This window comes from Calliopsis andreniformis, chromosome 5 (genome assembly GCF_051401765.1).
Source record: "Calliopsis andreniformis isolate RMS-2024a chromosome 5, iyCalAndr_principal, whole genome shotgun sequence".
Taxonomy (NCBI): domain Eukaryota; kingdom Metazoa; phylum Arthropoda; class Insecta; order Hymenoptera; family Andrenidae; genus Calliopsis; species Calliopsis andreniformis.
Genome location: NC_135066.1, coordinates 18,815,421 through 18,832,228, shown reverse-complemented (window position 1 = coordinate 18,832,228; position 16,808 = coordinate 18,815,421). Strand labels below are relative to the sequence as shown.

Sequence of the window (16,808 nt, the reverse complement as noted above, 5' to 3'; positions counted from 1 at the left end):
TGATAACAATATCTGGCAACGAAGAAGCTGATAAAGCAGCTGAAGAAGCTATTAACTGCAGTATTCTCAAAGAATTCTCGGTTACTGTACTAAATAACATAATCAGTTATGCTGCAAACAAAATTCAAATTAATTAGTTTTGTTGTCGCCAAAAATCCGCATTCGAATCTCAAAGGAAGAAATCAAATAATTATTAATAGGTTAAAAATTGGGTATCCAAAATTTACATATCATTATTTACTCATTTTCTGTAATAGCTGCTCGTCAGAAAAATATAATACGGTTAAATTTTAAAGATAACTTCGTTAGCAGTAGAATCCCTAACATAATTTATCTTTAAGAAATAAAGTTATCTCCAATAATCTTGAATAGAATTTTCAATGAGTCAATATCCCGAATATATAATGACGATTCAAAAATTCAAAATTAACAAAATTCTGTTTTCGTTGTTCTCACAGTAAATCGTCTTATCACAACTTTATTTACATGAACATGATGCTTGGTATTTAACAGGTCTTACATTATGATAGAAGAAAAGGTGATAAAGCGTGGGTAAGAAGAATATATAAGAAAAGTTAAATTATGTAGTATTTATGACTGTTTACGCAGAAAATTGTGAAAAGTTTTAAGCGTCGTTATTAAAGTTTGCGGTTTCCTTGATAAACTGAAGCACGCGGCCGACAATACTTATGTATCCTCAGCACGGACTGATAACTTTCAATGAGCCAGCACACTGTATATCAAGCGTTTTAACGAGTCGTGTGCGAGCATGAATGGCTGAATACACGTGGTCTCGGACACGTTACGGCGGAATCAGCTGTCTATACTAATTAATCTAGCAGAACAGATCCTAAAACAAATAACTACTAAAGTAGAAAAAAGATGTCAACAGTCAACCCTATAGACTCCCACAGACCAACGCAAATTTCCTGCAGCAGTAACGAATTCGCAGTAAATTGAGGAAACAGATATATGAATTGACATTGATGGAAAGAGGATGCCATGAAAATTTCGTCGCAAACTCGCTGCCGCTGCGAAAAATTTGCTTTAGCTGTGGGAGTCTTAACATTCTCAAATGAAAATTTTAATTCTAGGGAGTAATGTAAAGAACAGATTGTAAAACGAAATGAGTAAAAAATAACATAATCCAATAGGGTTATGCCACGCCATATCGAATACTTGTTGGAGCATCATTTTGCATGTAGCAATATTTAAACGCATTAGAACAATTTTTCAAAATTTTAGAAATTATTGATATTAAAGTTACTATAATTCTAGCGTTAACTTTTCGTTGGAAAACTACAACTCTTGAAGTAACAGACTCATAAAAATGTGTTTTGGGTACTTAGACTGAAGACATAGGAGTACCTACTATACAAAAATGATCACAATCAAAGTACGATTTTTAAAATTCTTTTAGTATATAGTCATAGTAGGGATGACATGAATAACAATATGAAGTTGATTGAACTATAGTAGAACTAACTTCAATAGGCCGCTCAGGGTCACTCAACCCCTCACGTGCCTTTCTGGTGGGACAGAGGAGTGAGCTCACGGATATTCCACACGCACAGCAAGTGCGTCCGCGCGCACGGGGAACCGCCGCGGTGAGGGAACCCACCAGAAAGGCGCGTGAGGGGCTGAGTGACCCTGAGCCGCCTGTGGAAATTAATTCTACCATAATACTATATGGAAACGCACCGTCCACGATCGTCCTTGGACGTACAAGGTTTGAATTTGAATCTATTCACAGAAAATTAGAAGGTGGATGTCGAAAGAACTCCATGATAACTCAACGAAAGAACGTATTTTGTTAAACAAGAAATCCGATTACTAGTAGTACAATACAAATCCATAACTTTATTACGAAAGCTCGTAGCAATAGTTTCAAATAAGCAAAAGAACATTTAGAGTTTGATAAGTTCGCTGTCGTCGGAAATTTTGCACAAAATTATCCTTTTCTTATTCAAGACGAAATTTAGAATTTCCACTGGTTTGACAAACAGGGTGCAATGCACATATTTGTTGTTTGTCACCGAATGTTTTAAAATATAACAACTTTGTCAATATCTCAAACTGTAATGACATTACAAACGAAGTTATAATTTAAAAAAAAAAAATTAGTACTGTACTTTAAGTAGGTATTTTTTGTTATGGTACTTCTCAATGGTTAATTCATTTAATTATGCTTTTTGAATTACACTTGTACGTATGTGTCCATGGAACAAGTTAACCTAGTGGACAAGTCTAAAGAAGTCCCCGTTGCAACCAAATACCTTATAAGGACACAGTGGACCTAAGTTGACCTAGTTAACAAAGGTGACGCAAATTAAACCATTCTAGAAACATAGACTATAATATAGTTAAATTTAAGTTACCTATGCCCACTGGATCCTTATAAGAACTTGAGTCACCTGGGATATTCTATTTTTGAACTTGTCCACTGGGTTAACTTATTCCAACAAGTGAACGTTTCGAAAACAATGCTCAAACTCGATAGCTACAACTAAACAGTCCACCCGTTATAATATTGGTTGTTGGGCCCCTGCTACGTTTCGAGAAACAAGTGAAAAAGTAGCTGTAACAAACTGACGCATACGCTACCATGGATGCATACGTATAAGCAAAACTGAATGTAACAGTAATAACAGTTTTATGCAAATATTTTAGAAATTAAGGCCGACCATCTATTATGTTTATGAGAAAAAAGTTTTGTAGAATGATGACCTTGACAATATATTCTAAGAGCATCGAAATCGGTAAGAATGAGACTGATTTGCACTAATTTGCAGATTCACCCAATTTTATTATCATCAAATTCCTAAAACTTTTCGGAAGCTTCATTTCGGTCGAGCTGTTGTTTTACTTGGTACAGAGGAAAAAAGTGAAATTACTGGAGAGCATGCGTGAAACGACTGCATAAAAGGCTTAACTGAATGGTGATAATGCGTGCGTAACTATGGATTGCAACCTTGCTTCGTATGTAACGACTTGTAAATAGACACATATAACAGGAAACTGGTATCTATCAAATTCCTCCATAAATCGTAGTAACAAGATGACGTTGCCGGAAGAATGACTCATGATGAAGCAAGTAACATTCTGTTTTCATTGATCAAAAAAATTGACAGACAGCTTAGCAATATTATACTTTTACTTAACTTTCAAATTTATTCAATTTTAAAATATTCAAATCTTTATGCTAGATTCTTAGAAAAAATAACGCAAATCGTTGAAAATTAGTAACAGCAATAAATAGATAATTATCGATCAACTAAAAATTATATAGTGACCACTAGATTTAGCTAATATCAACTTAAAAAATTTCTTCACATGGCGTTTGGGAAGAGAATCGTTAAGTAAAATAACTGCAAGATTATCTTGCACACTGGTAGCATAATACTGTAATTTTTAAGAGGTCAATGTTGTTTAAAGATAAATTTCGAGATATCCATATTATTATGTGAAACAGCATAAAAGAAAACTATGTGTAAGATGAAGAACATTCAGATAACATTTTTTAAAATTTATACGTTAAACTAGAATAGTGATGACTCGTTTTAATTCTGAAATGTACAATTATTGATGCAGTTTTAACAATCTGACGGTTATTAATGGAAAGTAATAATTTTCAAACTCCTTTTTTGTTACTGTTTCCATAATTGATTGGATCACTCAAAATATTTGAAAAAATATTGAATCTGACCAAGTGAACACATTTATTGGATGGCAATTTTTTTATTTGAATACGCTTAAGCTACATATTGCTTTTTTCCATAAAAACATTAAATGCGTGACATTTTATAAATTAAAAGAGACAGCTTCTAGAGCTATAGTGATATTAAATATCTTAGAATTACATTGGACTATACAATTACATTGGTACCTTTTGTAATTATATTTAAATATCAACAAATGTTATTCTGCCATTCTTCTTCTTAAATTTAATTCCTTTCATGTCCTTTCGCGTATTCATATCAATAGCTTCGTTATGCTCGACTCTATAGCATACTTGAGTTCTCACGCAACAACGTATATATATATATTATTATCCAAGTATATTTTGACTTGATTAATTGCAAGCGCATATAATTCCTCGAACGGTCGAGTGTATCGCAAAACATGATTACTTGGATACATGTACGAATTAAAAACGGCGTACTTATCATACAATAACGGAACTGCGTAAATACTTAGAACCGAAAACCCCTGCTTTTTTACTGTGCACAATTCAGAAAGTATTCAGTAAGAGTATATGTTCCTTACATCAATGTAACAGATAGCGTAAAACTTAAGCGATATCATAATTCTTTTTCTTTTACTATCAACTAACCGCTATGTAATATCAAAGTTGCGCGGATCGAGTTTATTTACGGTTTCGTATATTTCCGTGTCGCGTAGACACGAGTGACACTGCAGTGAACTACAGGTCAATATAAAACCCAATTCGATATTGGAACTACCAGAACAATTACAATGATTACAAGTATTACTTATACACATTTTATTCTGTGCAAATATGATTTCTTTCTCACTTAATACTTTAAATGCTATTTGGGTTATTGGTGGCCAACACTGAATTTTCGGTTAAGATTGCACAAATGCTTTCAAATAGTCAGCAGACTATTGAATTAGTATCGCTAATAATAAAAGTACAGCAGCTACTTTGTACATATGCATATATATTTACATTCTTCGGTAAACCTAACACTGTTCTTGGAAACTGTCCACTCGTTCTTGTGTGTTAACAAACACTGAAACTATTAGTCATGTAGTCTGAAGACATTAAACAATATTATATTATTGCAAAACCTATGAATTGAATATCTATATTTCTCTATAAAATCCACTCTCTACATAAGACCAGGCGCTCACAACCAGTAATCGCTGAACGACAATTTTATCAATAAAAGCCGATTACAGGTCGGGATACAATCGTTGAAAATTTTATAATATATCGACTGACTTTTTATCCATTATATAAAAGAAGGATCGTTTTTGCTGTCATGTGTTTACATTGATTGTATTCCATTCTGTAACCGACCTTTAGAACTGACACAACTGTCATTTACCGATTGCCGGTCGTGTGCGCCAAGGTTTGAGATGATAGAGATTACTAAATTTTGTGTGTGTACATACATACATATTATCTTATAGTCTATTATAATATTATGCAAACTTATAACTAGTCTTACAATTTATTACAATAAGATTTATATTTATAAGGCGTATCGCGTTTGACCATGGCCTTTTACTACCGATTCTATCATATTAAAGAGAAGTTTGTACCAGTTCGGATCCATCCCTCTCAGTGTTACCAACCTTCTTGTTACGCATATTTTATGTATCAATGTATTATCCTATTTAAAGTATTTTTATAAGTAAATAATATTTTAATTAAAAATCCTTAAAGATTTACAAATATAAAGAAACGCAGAGTTATGTAACAAAAAATAATCAAATCATAACTTCTGAACACTTTTTAAAATAAAATTCTGAATTGCTTAATTTACCAGTTTAGTTATCCAAACAATGTTTAGGTTGTTTTGATCTATAAAAATACTAAATCTACATATAAGTGGATCATAAAAGTTCGAAATTTGATTTTTATCATCAAATCTTCATTATTCAATGCATGGTGATCCGTTTTAAACATCATGGTGATTTGGCTTATATTCGATTATTATATTTTAATATTAACTTCACGTGAGAAAAGTGTAGTAAAATAATTTAGATATCTTTTGCCCGTCTGATCTGAATAATCACGTGAATATGGTACGACATTTAAAATATTAATCTTGAATAAAATTGTAAAAAGTATATAAATAATCACTATTTTTGTAAATTATGTACTTGTATACGTCGTATAAAGTGTCTTTTCAACGTGCAGTCTTTAAAATTTCATTAGGCTGTCATTAAATCATGATTCACATTGTACCTATTGTCAGTCTGACTCTATTTTTATTAATGTATCGAATAATTGATATCCTATAGTAAAACATCGTTCTAGAAAATCGTTCTAATCGCTTTAGGAAAAGTAAATTAATATGTAATAAAGCAGGAAAAAAACAATACAGTTTAGACAGGAGAGTATCTATTGGATTAAAGTACATAATAACCGTAGGAAAAAATGGTAGATTTGTCACACTTTCACCAATTTCGAGTTTATACTCTAGGTAATTTACGGCTTCATCTTGGAAAACACATTTTTAATTAAGAAAAATTAAATTTTTAATTAAGATTGAGGAAACTTTCTCCTGAAATGAAAGAAAATGTAATAAGATTTTAATTGACTTAACACGAGTGTCAAACCTAAAATACACTTTTAATGGCTAATTTCATTATTTTCAATAGACTAGTACCAAACCGTAATACTTTAATTGATGCTCTATTGTACTTTAATTGATGTTCCATTAAGATCTGGTTAATCGATGCGGTACCTAGTGTATAATAAAACGTATGAAAGTCTACAATACAAAAATAAGTTTTAAAACGATAAGTATCTTGGTATTAAAATTATAGGTATAAAAAATAAATGAGTTATTTTAAAATATAGATAAACTTCATATCATTTTGGAACGCATATGTATTTACATGTCATTATAACAATGAGTATTTACAGTACACGAGTGTGATGTAATAATTTGTATCATTTTATAAAAAAATGTTTAGTTTGGATTTGTTACTACGCTCATTATGTTCAAAATTATTTACAACAAAAGAGTTTTGGCTTCCATACTCTGTATTTTTAATAAGAACATGTGATGTTATACATGACTTATTCTACATATGTACCGATAAAATTATTCACTTACGTAAACAGTGATTCCGATAATTACGCTACTGTACAAGAATTACTACAGTCTCTAATCAGCTAGTACTCATGTCTATTCGCAGTATTAAGAAATTATTTCTTGAATGTGATATTGATTAGCATTAGAAACACATCGCTTGTGTTATTACTGAACATACAGATATCCTATTAGATAATCGTACTGATATCGTTCGTATGATTTTGACGAGCAAGGTGAAAAGAAAATCGATCACAAGAAATTTTCAAGACTTAGCTTGTCTTCACATACCTACCATAGTATTATATGTATAATTACGATGTTTCTTAGATACACACCTGTACTTTCATTGAATTTTTATTTTTGTGGTTTCAATTTCATTCATATTTAATTTTTTGATTTCAAAAGGCCATCTGTTTAAGTACTGATTAGCAATAATTTTGCTAAACTCTTAGCAGTGAAACTTTTTTTTAAGTATCTTTAAAAGTTTATGCATTATGCACCTACTTTAGTGTGACTAACAAGAAAATTAATAATAGTATAATAGTAAAAGTAATCCGTTACTTCTATGGAAATTAAAACTGATTTTACTATAACCTAAACACTACTAGTTAAAAATTTGGTTAATACTCTTGTGTTGCAAAGTGTACATTCTGTTCAAATTTATTATTTTCGACAATAATAACGATAATAGTTTATTTCAAATTCTAAGCATATACTTTTTGTGTCAAAATGAAGGCACTTGTGCAATAGTATGCGTACTCTTTATACATAAGACTTAAAGAGATATAAAACTGTGTAAAGGGCTTTGTACATGATGCGACTAGGCTTGAACTTGCCTTATGAGTCGATATCATTGAGTCTTGAGAGACATGAGATCTCCCTTTCCTCTGTATCACCAAGCTAAACATTTAATGACATAACTGCAATTTTCGGACATATTTTGACAGTGATGAAATTGCATCGAGATGGATACCGAGACATGCTCACTGGTACTCATATCAAAAAAGTCAAACGCATGTTCACCTATACTGTTACACGAGTTAAATATATCAAAATACTGAATTTGACTTGGAGAGTAAGAAAATGTTTAGCTTGGTAATAGAGAGGAAAAGGGGGTCTCATGTCTTTCAAGTACTTCCAAGACTCAATGATACGGACTCATGAGGCATGTCTCAAGCCTGGACCCATTGTATATGGAGCGCTTTTAGTTTGCTATGCGACCAGATGCAGAGTAATAATATTATACGTATCAATATTCTATGCAGGGAACTGCTCAGAGTAAAGTCAATATTACATGATTAAAGTCAATATTATTTTATGTCTTGTTTTATGTTTTCCTAATAAAATATTTCCTAAACTAATAACTTTTCGATAGAATATAAATAGCTCTATAATTTTTTGTAGACAATAAAGAGCTGCAATTAATGCATTAAAATTAAACATTATAGACTCCGTTTAACAAAACATATATAAATTTCATAGAATCTCCAGGCGTTCATCTACAGGAAAACTAATTAAGCCAGATTATGTTCCTCTCGGAACTATTCAATTTTTATTTACACTATTCTGCTATATGTATAGCAGAATAGTCCCGTACGTACGGGACTCCATACGAGGTCTTGATTCACATTCGTTGCAAAGATTTTGTTGCTTCTAACTTTCTTTAACTGAGTACTTCATAATACTAAAGGGGCTATATACGATCAATAATATTTGGCTTCAGTGGCTCAATGTCCTTTTTTCAGAAGTTAATGGATATATGAAGTATTTTTTATTATTTTATCCATATAAGCTATTGAATATAGACAATATATGACTATGACTGTGATAGCCATTGAGCTTTCTCATACTCGCAATATTTATTAATAATAAAGGGAAACTATTTCGTGTAACGTTATAGACTCCCTTGTCTGATTGCAAACCTTTGTATGATTTGCAAAATATTTAAAATTATTTTATTATTTCATTATTATGTATGGGACATACCCATTAATGTACATGTACATAAGTTTGATACATAGTAGGGGTACAGTTTGATGTGGAAAATTAACTCTCGTGCTCCGAAACGACTCGAGATCCCGCCAGCTACCCACGAGATACTAAAGGGTATCCTACCCGAAATTCTCCGTCAGGTCGCGATCATGAAAAATCGTGATCCCGCACATCTTTAGTATTAAGTAACCTAAGAAAGAGAATAGGAGGATATTTAGACTATAATGGAGAATCGTTCGAACATTGGTTATAGCACAAATACCTATTCTATAACATTTGCAGTGGACACCAAAATAATTTAGTAAACTTTTAACTGTAATAATATTTGAACAGTTAGGTTTAACCGATTTAGGACATAAGTATCTCAGTAGATACTTTTTTTGTAGAGACTAAATAATCTACATCGAATGGTAGAATGAAAATTATAGGGTTCCGCTTAAAAAACAGGTGTAATTAAAACTATATCCAGATTGTGTACCATTCGATACTATTTCATTTTTCCTTATGACATTTTTATGTATCTCTAACCGTCTTAAAAATACAGTTAGTTCTGCTTACATTGTACAATCTGTGTGTATAACACACATCTTCACACATCTAAATAAAATCAATTATTTAAAAAATTTTTCATACTGCACTGCACTGTTTCATACTCCACCCGTAATAAATATTATCGTCCGATTGTGGTTGGTAAACCTTTGTTATAGAGAACCAGGTCAAAATATTAAAACACATTAACTCTTATAAGAATATTTCCATAGCTGACAATGAGAAATCGTTTAGATTTATATTTAATAACACAGGAAATAGATATCATAAATATCCAATTATTTCAAACATAATAAAACAATTCCTATAATTTTTATTATTTACGAAGGTAAATCAAAATGTAAAGCCAAAACAAATTTAAGGGTTTTTAAAAGAAGTAACTGTGAGCTACTGAACATATCATTTTTCCACATAATCACCATAATTATGTTCAATATGAATATTCTTTTGTAATATCCACTAACTGATCCTTATAGAGCTCTGCTCCGCAATTATGAATCTAGAAACGGAATTGTAATATCACTCTCAGTTTTAAAAAAATAACACGAATTTTCATAAAAACGCAATATTTGGGACAAAAATGAACTATATGTACGTGAAAATTTAACACTTCAAGAAGGTCTATTTAGTCTCAACAGATGGAGAAGAAATTCCTGAATATATCAGTGCCGATAATTACAATATTTTGTATTTCTCAGGGATTATAAATGACCATCAGTTTAAAAAAATGTCGAAGCACGTACTTTTTACGCAATATTCTTGCATATTTACGAAAAATTCTTTATCTGACACAAAAATTGTATACAGTGTCTGATTGTATCGACATTAGTGATTGAGAATATACTTGTTGCGAAGCGATTTTTGATTCGCTCAGGTTAAGAAAATATCTGTTGACAACGCATACACGGCGTTTTGCCGCCAAGTGGCTATTACTCGTCTACTACGGCAGCAGTGCCATAGCTACGCATAATAGACACAACGCCGATAGTACCTAAGGCTCTCAGTTTTACATATTTATTATGTTTCATTTTTTAGTGTATGCGCGATGCTCGTTACGAAACTATGCAAAACATTTTCCAATCAGTTTTGTAATGCTATCTGTAGAAAAGCATATTAAATTTCCATCGTGTAAAATCATATACTAATAATTTTATTTACCATCATTCCACACAAAATTAAAAATTATGAAAAATTTAGTAAAAGTAATGGATAAATCAAGTACTGAAAAAATTTATCTGAAAAAATTTCGATTCATGTCCGATCTACGAAAAACAATAAAGACGTAACGTATAAATCTCAAGATATGTAAATAATGTTATTTCATTTTAATTATTGTATGGTTTCTTCAGTTAAATGATAAATTAAGAAAGATGCTTTTAATTGGCCAATTTTCGTAAATTTTCTCTAAAATGTTCGGTTATTAAAAATGATTCAAACTGTAATTGTAAACAAATATAATTATGATGGATATTAGATAATATAATTCAGTGATTTGTATCAAGAGTATACGAAGAATTTAAATAATAAACAGTTACAAAAGAAGTCAAACTTTACATACAAAAAGTGGATACCTTGTTACACGATTTTGTTGTACTTGTTAATGCGTAGCTACAGTCCTACCGAGTCAAGATAGACGAGTGATGGCCACATGGCGGCAAAACGCCGCGCCTGTATTACCGATAGATATTTTCTCGCCTCTACGAATTCGACACTTTTGCTCTTTAGTTTGTTTTTCAGAAATGTCTACAGAATTAAATACTATATATAGTTTTTGTGTCAGACAAAGAATTTTTCCTAAAAATGTACAAATATTGCATAAAAAGTTTGTACTTCGACAAAAGCAGAAAATATTAACTATCGACACTGACATATTCAGAAACATTTCTTATATCTTCTGAAACTAAACAGACTTTTTTAACGAATTTAGTTTTCACGTAATACCTTGTTTTTGCTCAAAGTCATGCGATTTTACAAAAACTCATGTTTTTTTGAAAACTGAAATTTATATAGCAATTCCATTCTTAAATTCGTGTTTGGGGAACGATCTCTTTATCTATTATCTTCTTAGAAAATTGTGTATTGTATAACGCACTTTTTAAAATCTTAATCTGTTGATGCGTTATAAACGTTTAAATGTACATTTTCTGAGCGAAAATGGAAATTTATTATTTAGAAAACTATCATTTACAAATTATTAGAATTACTGAATAAAAAATCGTTCGCTACATTTTTAATGCATTTATAAGGAATAAAATTTCCGAATTTGAAGTTAATTGCATGAATACTTTTAGAACTTGCTGGATGCCAGTTGACAATATTCCATCAAGCATGACAGTAGACATTGTATCATTCCACAACTTTGTAACTTTAGGTACTACAAACTATACAAAAGTAAAGTCAAAATGTTGCATCATTCAATGATGTTTTATTTGATATACGGTATATTCAATGATTAAAAAAAATTATTATAACGTTCGAAAAATCGAAACTGTAAGATAACATTACAGAAAATAATTGTTTAAAATTTAATAAAAAGAGCAGAATCATGTATGTAATAACATGAACATAGGTATAGAAAATATAGGTAGAAACATTAGGAGTACTGAAGAACGTGAATGGTGATAATCTACATTGAAATACGTCGAGTCGAGACTTAATCTACACATAAAGTTTGGAATGAAAAAATTTTATTGTATATTAATTTATATTTCAGTTTTTTATTTAAAATCATTATGTTCCAGCTTGAACTACCAGTTAGATGACACCTTGTATAAGAAACATGAAAGAATACGAGCTACAGTCATTTGCAAGGTAGCTAGTCAATCGAACCCTAACTATCAATTATTAAAAAGGCTATTAACACAAATAAACTTGTATTGAACATTCTACAAACATTATAAACTGCTCTTCAGAAAAAAAAGTTACAAACACGAAGAATGAGTTATTTTACATATCACCAAAACTACTCATATTGCGTCAATCAAGGTTCAAGTATAAACTGAGCAAAACAACCACAACTATAAAACCAATTTCGAACTCTCCATTCCCACAATCAGGAATGAAAATGACAGTCTCCTCAAAAAGAGGAACAGAAAGCAGAAATTTCTGGGCCAAGAGTGTTTTGCGCATGCTCAAAGGTACCGCAGGATCCGGTTCCGGGCAGGAAGAAACACATACTGAGACTGATGTTGCACACCTTCCTCGTTTCCCTTTCACTCACCTCTCGCACAAGTCCTTGGGTCCTTGATTGATGACGTGCCCGATCGAGGCGGCATCAGTCAAGGCGAATGCGATGGACAGAACAATCAAGAGTCCATTTAACATCTTCCTAAAAGGGGTCAAGAGTTGACCCCGCGACGAAGCGTTGATGAACCTCAGTCGGTGCTTCGATGAACTTTGCTCGCTACTGTCGAAAGCGCCGTCACTCGCGCTGCACAGCCGAATAGTTCGACGATCAACCGACCGACTGATACGCGTCGCGATCGCTAGTCACAAAGCAACGCCGCGCGATCGCACGTCCACACGGCCTTCCGACACTTTAGCTGAGCACCCGGGCGCGCACCCACCAAAAGCTTATTCTACGGAGCAAGGAAGCTTGAGAAGAGACGAGAGAGACGCTGAAACGAAGAAAAAAGCGGAAGCCCTCGTTCGAACCCGTTTCCGACTCTCTGTACGGCTGACAGGACTCGCGAGCAGTTATATTGAGTCGGTCCGCTTGATAACAACTCGCTGTTCATTGGTCCGAGCGACGAACACTCCCCTAGCCTGATTCGTTGACGATTAACCAAGGCTTATCTGTTCACCGAAGGCGAAAGGCTTTTCGCAGGAAATTGTTCTCGCGCCTCTTGTCGCCACTTCGTCGGACCAAGTACATAGGTGGAATGATAATTTGACTTAACCCATTTTCTTTTGAATTTTTTCTTCAGAGTTTGTGCGACTCGCGACTGAAGAAACGGCAACGACAAACGGAGGTGAATTTTCATTACCTGACATGGTAGCCATGTTTGATATGATATGGTATGATATTTTTAATGATATTTGCGATAAAGGGGGTACAGCTTTTGGAGGAAACAGGGGGTGGTGCTTGGCTGAAAAGGTGTTGATCGGGGAAGACGAATGGAGGAACCTCTGCGTCTAGCTGAAAGGACTTGTTTGTAGCAAAAATTTCATAGCAATAGTTTTATAAAGTTAGCGAATGCAGAGTTGAGATTGAATTAGACAGAGATATCAGGTTATTGGTACTGTAGCACTATTACATCTGCTGATACATTACATATTAATATTCAGATACAGATACATTATTTTTTATTCTGTTAGTTTGGATTCGAAAGGATAATTGAACTATTGTGGTGAAGATAATAGGCAACAGGAAACTGAAGACTACTGTTTTATAATTATAAATAAAAAAAAAACACTGTATTTCAAAAACAAAAAAGGCGCAATTATCAAGCCAAAAGGTCACCTTAGTTAAATTAATTATTCCAAGAGATAAACTAATTAAACGTGATTCCTACAAAGCGTTAGGTAAATGATTACTGCTTTTGTACTCGCTCTAAAAACAGAAACCAAACAGCAAACCATTCATCCTGGGAAGATATATATATGTACACAAATATACGCATACACAAATATAAATATTTCTATCTCTAACATATTGTGTTACCTATTTTACAAAAATATAAACGAGTTATCTTTATTTGAAGATGTAATAACTAATTAAGCAGTGACTTTTAAATAAAGGAATGTACTTTTAGATTACACTAATGCTTGGATACTTTATACAGAAAAACATTTATAAAGTTAATAAAAAAAATGTAATTTTAATATTTTGTGATATATCCCTTTTATTCAATATCATCTAAATGTTCCGGTACGTTTAAAATATTTTTTTTAAATATTGTGACCTAGTAGAATCCCATTCTTTCCTTAGTTTCACTTTGAATTCTCATTTTAAGTCAATTTTTGTATTCTCTAGTTCATTTTATCCCAGTGATTTTCCTTTCAATTTGCATAATTAATATTCATGTATTATTCGAACCTGTGTTTTTTTATTTGTGATCATTATTCTGATAAAATTTATATGTATTCTGTATTTACATTTCACGTGCGCTTTTCAATAGATTTTCTTTTAGCCCTTTCAATTCAAACGTTTCCGGAATATAAGAGGAAGTAATTTTTGACCATTTACTAATAATAGCTTCAGTAAGCTTAATATAAAATTTGATGATTTTAAATTTTTGCATTTAATACTATTCAAGGAACAATGTCGCATATATTTAACACCATCAAAAGCAAATAAATTAATTTTCAGTTTTGTGATCTAAAAACACAATCATAGGGGGTGAAAAAGTTAAAAGATCCAAATATTTGTTCTTATTTAGAATAAAAATTACATGACTATTAATTTACCAGCAGTAATAATGGAAAAACTTACAGAAATTAAATAAATCTCTTTTAAGACAGATGGCTTGTGTTCAAAACTAGATAATTTTTTTATATATTCGATTTTTTAAAACAAAGGAGCTTCCATTTTGTACTACCAATCTCTTTCATTATTTGCATTTTTGTAGGTACAATTCTACGAAATGTTAACATTGAAGTTTAATTTATTGGAATTTACCAATAAGAGCTGTCTAAATAAACGTGTGTTTAAAGTGAATAACGTCTTTCTGTCCGGAAATGTAATAGAGAGATGAACGCGTTCAGATAAGGGAATTTTCCCATGCGTAAAAGGTCCATAATTTTTCTAATATTAAGCTTCAACTATTCAAATTTAAAGGAATAAGAGTTTCTTTTCTCGTATCTCGTATATTTTTGGTTGTTACCTCGACGTGGAAAGCAACTTTTTTAACATCGTTTTTGTTTTAACTTGTGTCATGTTTGCACGTAGGTACACGCAATATCTATGTTACCATTATTCTCTTTATCGCAGAAAAATATAGGTATAGGAATGTAAGATGTATGAATAAGTTTATTAAAAATGATGTTTTACTTTAAAAGGACACATATTACAGCATATTCCTGATACTGTGAGTGTAAAAAAACTCTATATAAATACTAAATACAACATATACGTGATTAGGAAACGTAAGGTTGTTAGGAAACATTCTGTTCTTATAACAGAACGTTTGGATAATGGGAGTTCAAATACAAGAAGCTCTACTGTACCAGTTTTCCGTGAACCGTTTCCATGATAAAGATGTCTTTGGTTCAGAAACGATTCAATTAATGGATTAATATTTGTATTGTATTGCATGTTCGATAAGATACCGACAAGATGTTATTTTGTGTTATCGAACACCCACTTTAAACAATTATATGGTACGATTAAACTTGCAAAGCTGAATGTGTACAATGTAATTTTCCACTTATAATAGTTAGTAACGCTTGGTCTCTAAGTATGAAAATATTCCACAGCATTTATTTATGAAAAAAGATATGACGTAAGTTCAATCAGCTGTTATGAACGACAGAAGAGAAGAAAGTAATCGGTAATAGCTTATTTTAGCTTTAATGACTTCGACTGATCTATCTGAAATAGATCAAATGTTTATTTTTACCTAGTAGAAAAAACTATTGTAGTACACAGTGATATATGTTCCAAAGCGGTATAAGTGATTAGTAATCACTGATTACTTGACAATTAATTCTCATTTAGAATAATGAAGATCATTACAAAGAATGATTAAGTAGATATAGTATTATCAAGGTTTCTTCGTTCCTTTGGTCATATCATAATTTTTTGTTTATTTATTTAATCGGAACTGGTCTTATGGAGCACAATATTTATACATGTACACATTGTGCGGTACATATACAGAACAGTGTACACCTCAACGATCTTAATGACCTTGAAATATGCTTTCAAGGTCAACACTCTGAACACCTTTTCCCTATATACAGGTACATGTATGGAACTGTGGCGCCGCTCAGCCAGTCAGAAATATACGCAAAAATACAGAAATGGAGAAAAACAATATCTACTAAAAATATGTCACTGCTATTTTGTACTAAAATACGACACAATTTTTTCAAAATTATCCAAAAATGCAAAAACTTAATTTCACATTTTCTATAGTTACTGCCTTTCTCCATAGTTGTGTAGTATGGAGTGCCTTGCATCCTGACCGGAATTTTGCCTTGCAAAGTTGGCCGTTGCTGTCCTCACCATTTCTAGGAATTGCCTTCTCAGGTGGTGACCAGTCGAGTTTTGGCGGTATCTACGTAACGCAAACAAACGTAACCTAAACTATTACATATAACTGCCTCATTCTATCTTTGTATTTATTTTACGCCGAGTAAAAAATTATGGTATAGTTCCATTCTTGCAAATTGATCAAATTCGGTCCCGAGCTACGATCAGGATATAAGACACTACCGTATTTAAAACAAAATAGCAAGTACTACAAACGGTATTGTATTTTTTCACATGACGAGTGTAGTTGTCATTGCCCTAAATATGATTATTTCCTC

At 32.0% G+C, this 16,808-nt stretch overlaps 1 protein-coding gene across 2 annotated transcripts in view; it reads right to left on the bottom strand.

The window, feature by feature from the left end:
• The window catches only part of LOC143178800 (trehalase), a 204,090-nt gene extending 191,107 nt beyond the window's left edge, over nt 1-12,983 (bottom strand). For both annotated transcript variants that reach the window (XM_076377648.1, XM_076377649.1), the window contains exon 1: nt 12,556-12,983. In XM_076377648.1, the coding sequence (XP_076233763.1) occupies nt 12,556-12,659 (104 nt within the window). In that variant the 5' untranslated portion in view covers nt 12,660-12,983. The remainder of the gene's footprint in view (nt 1-12,555) is intronic.
• Between the last annotated feature and the right edge of the window lie 3,825 nt (nt 12,984-16,808).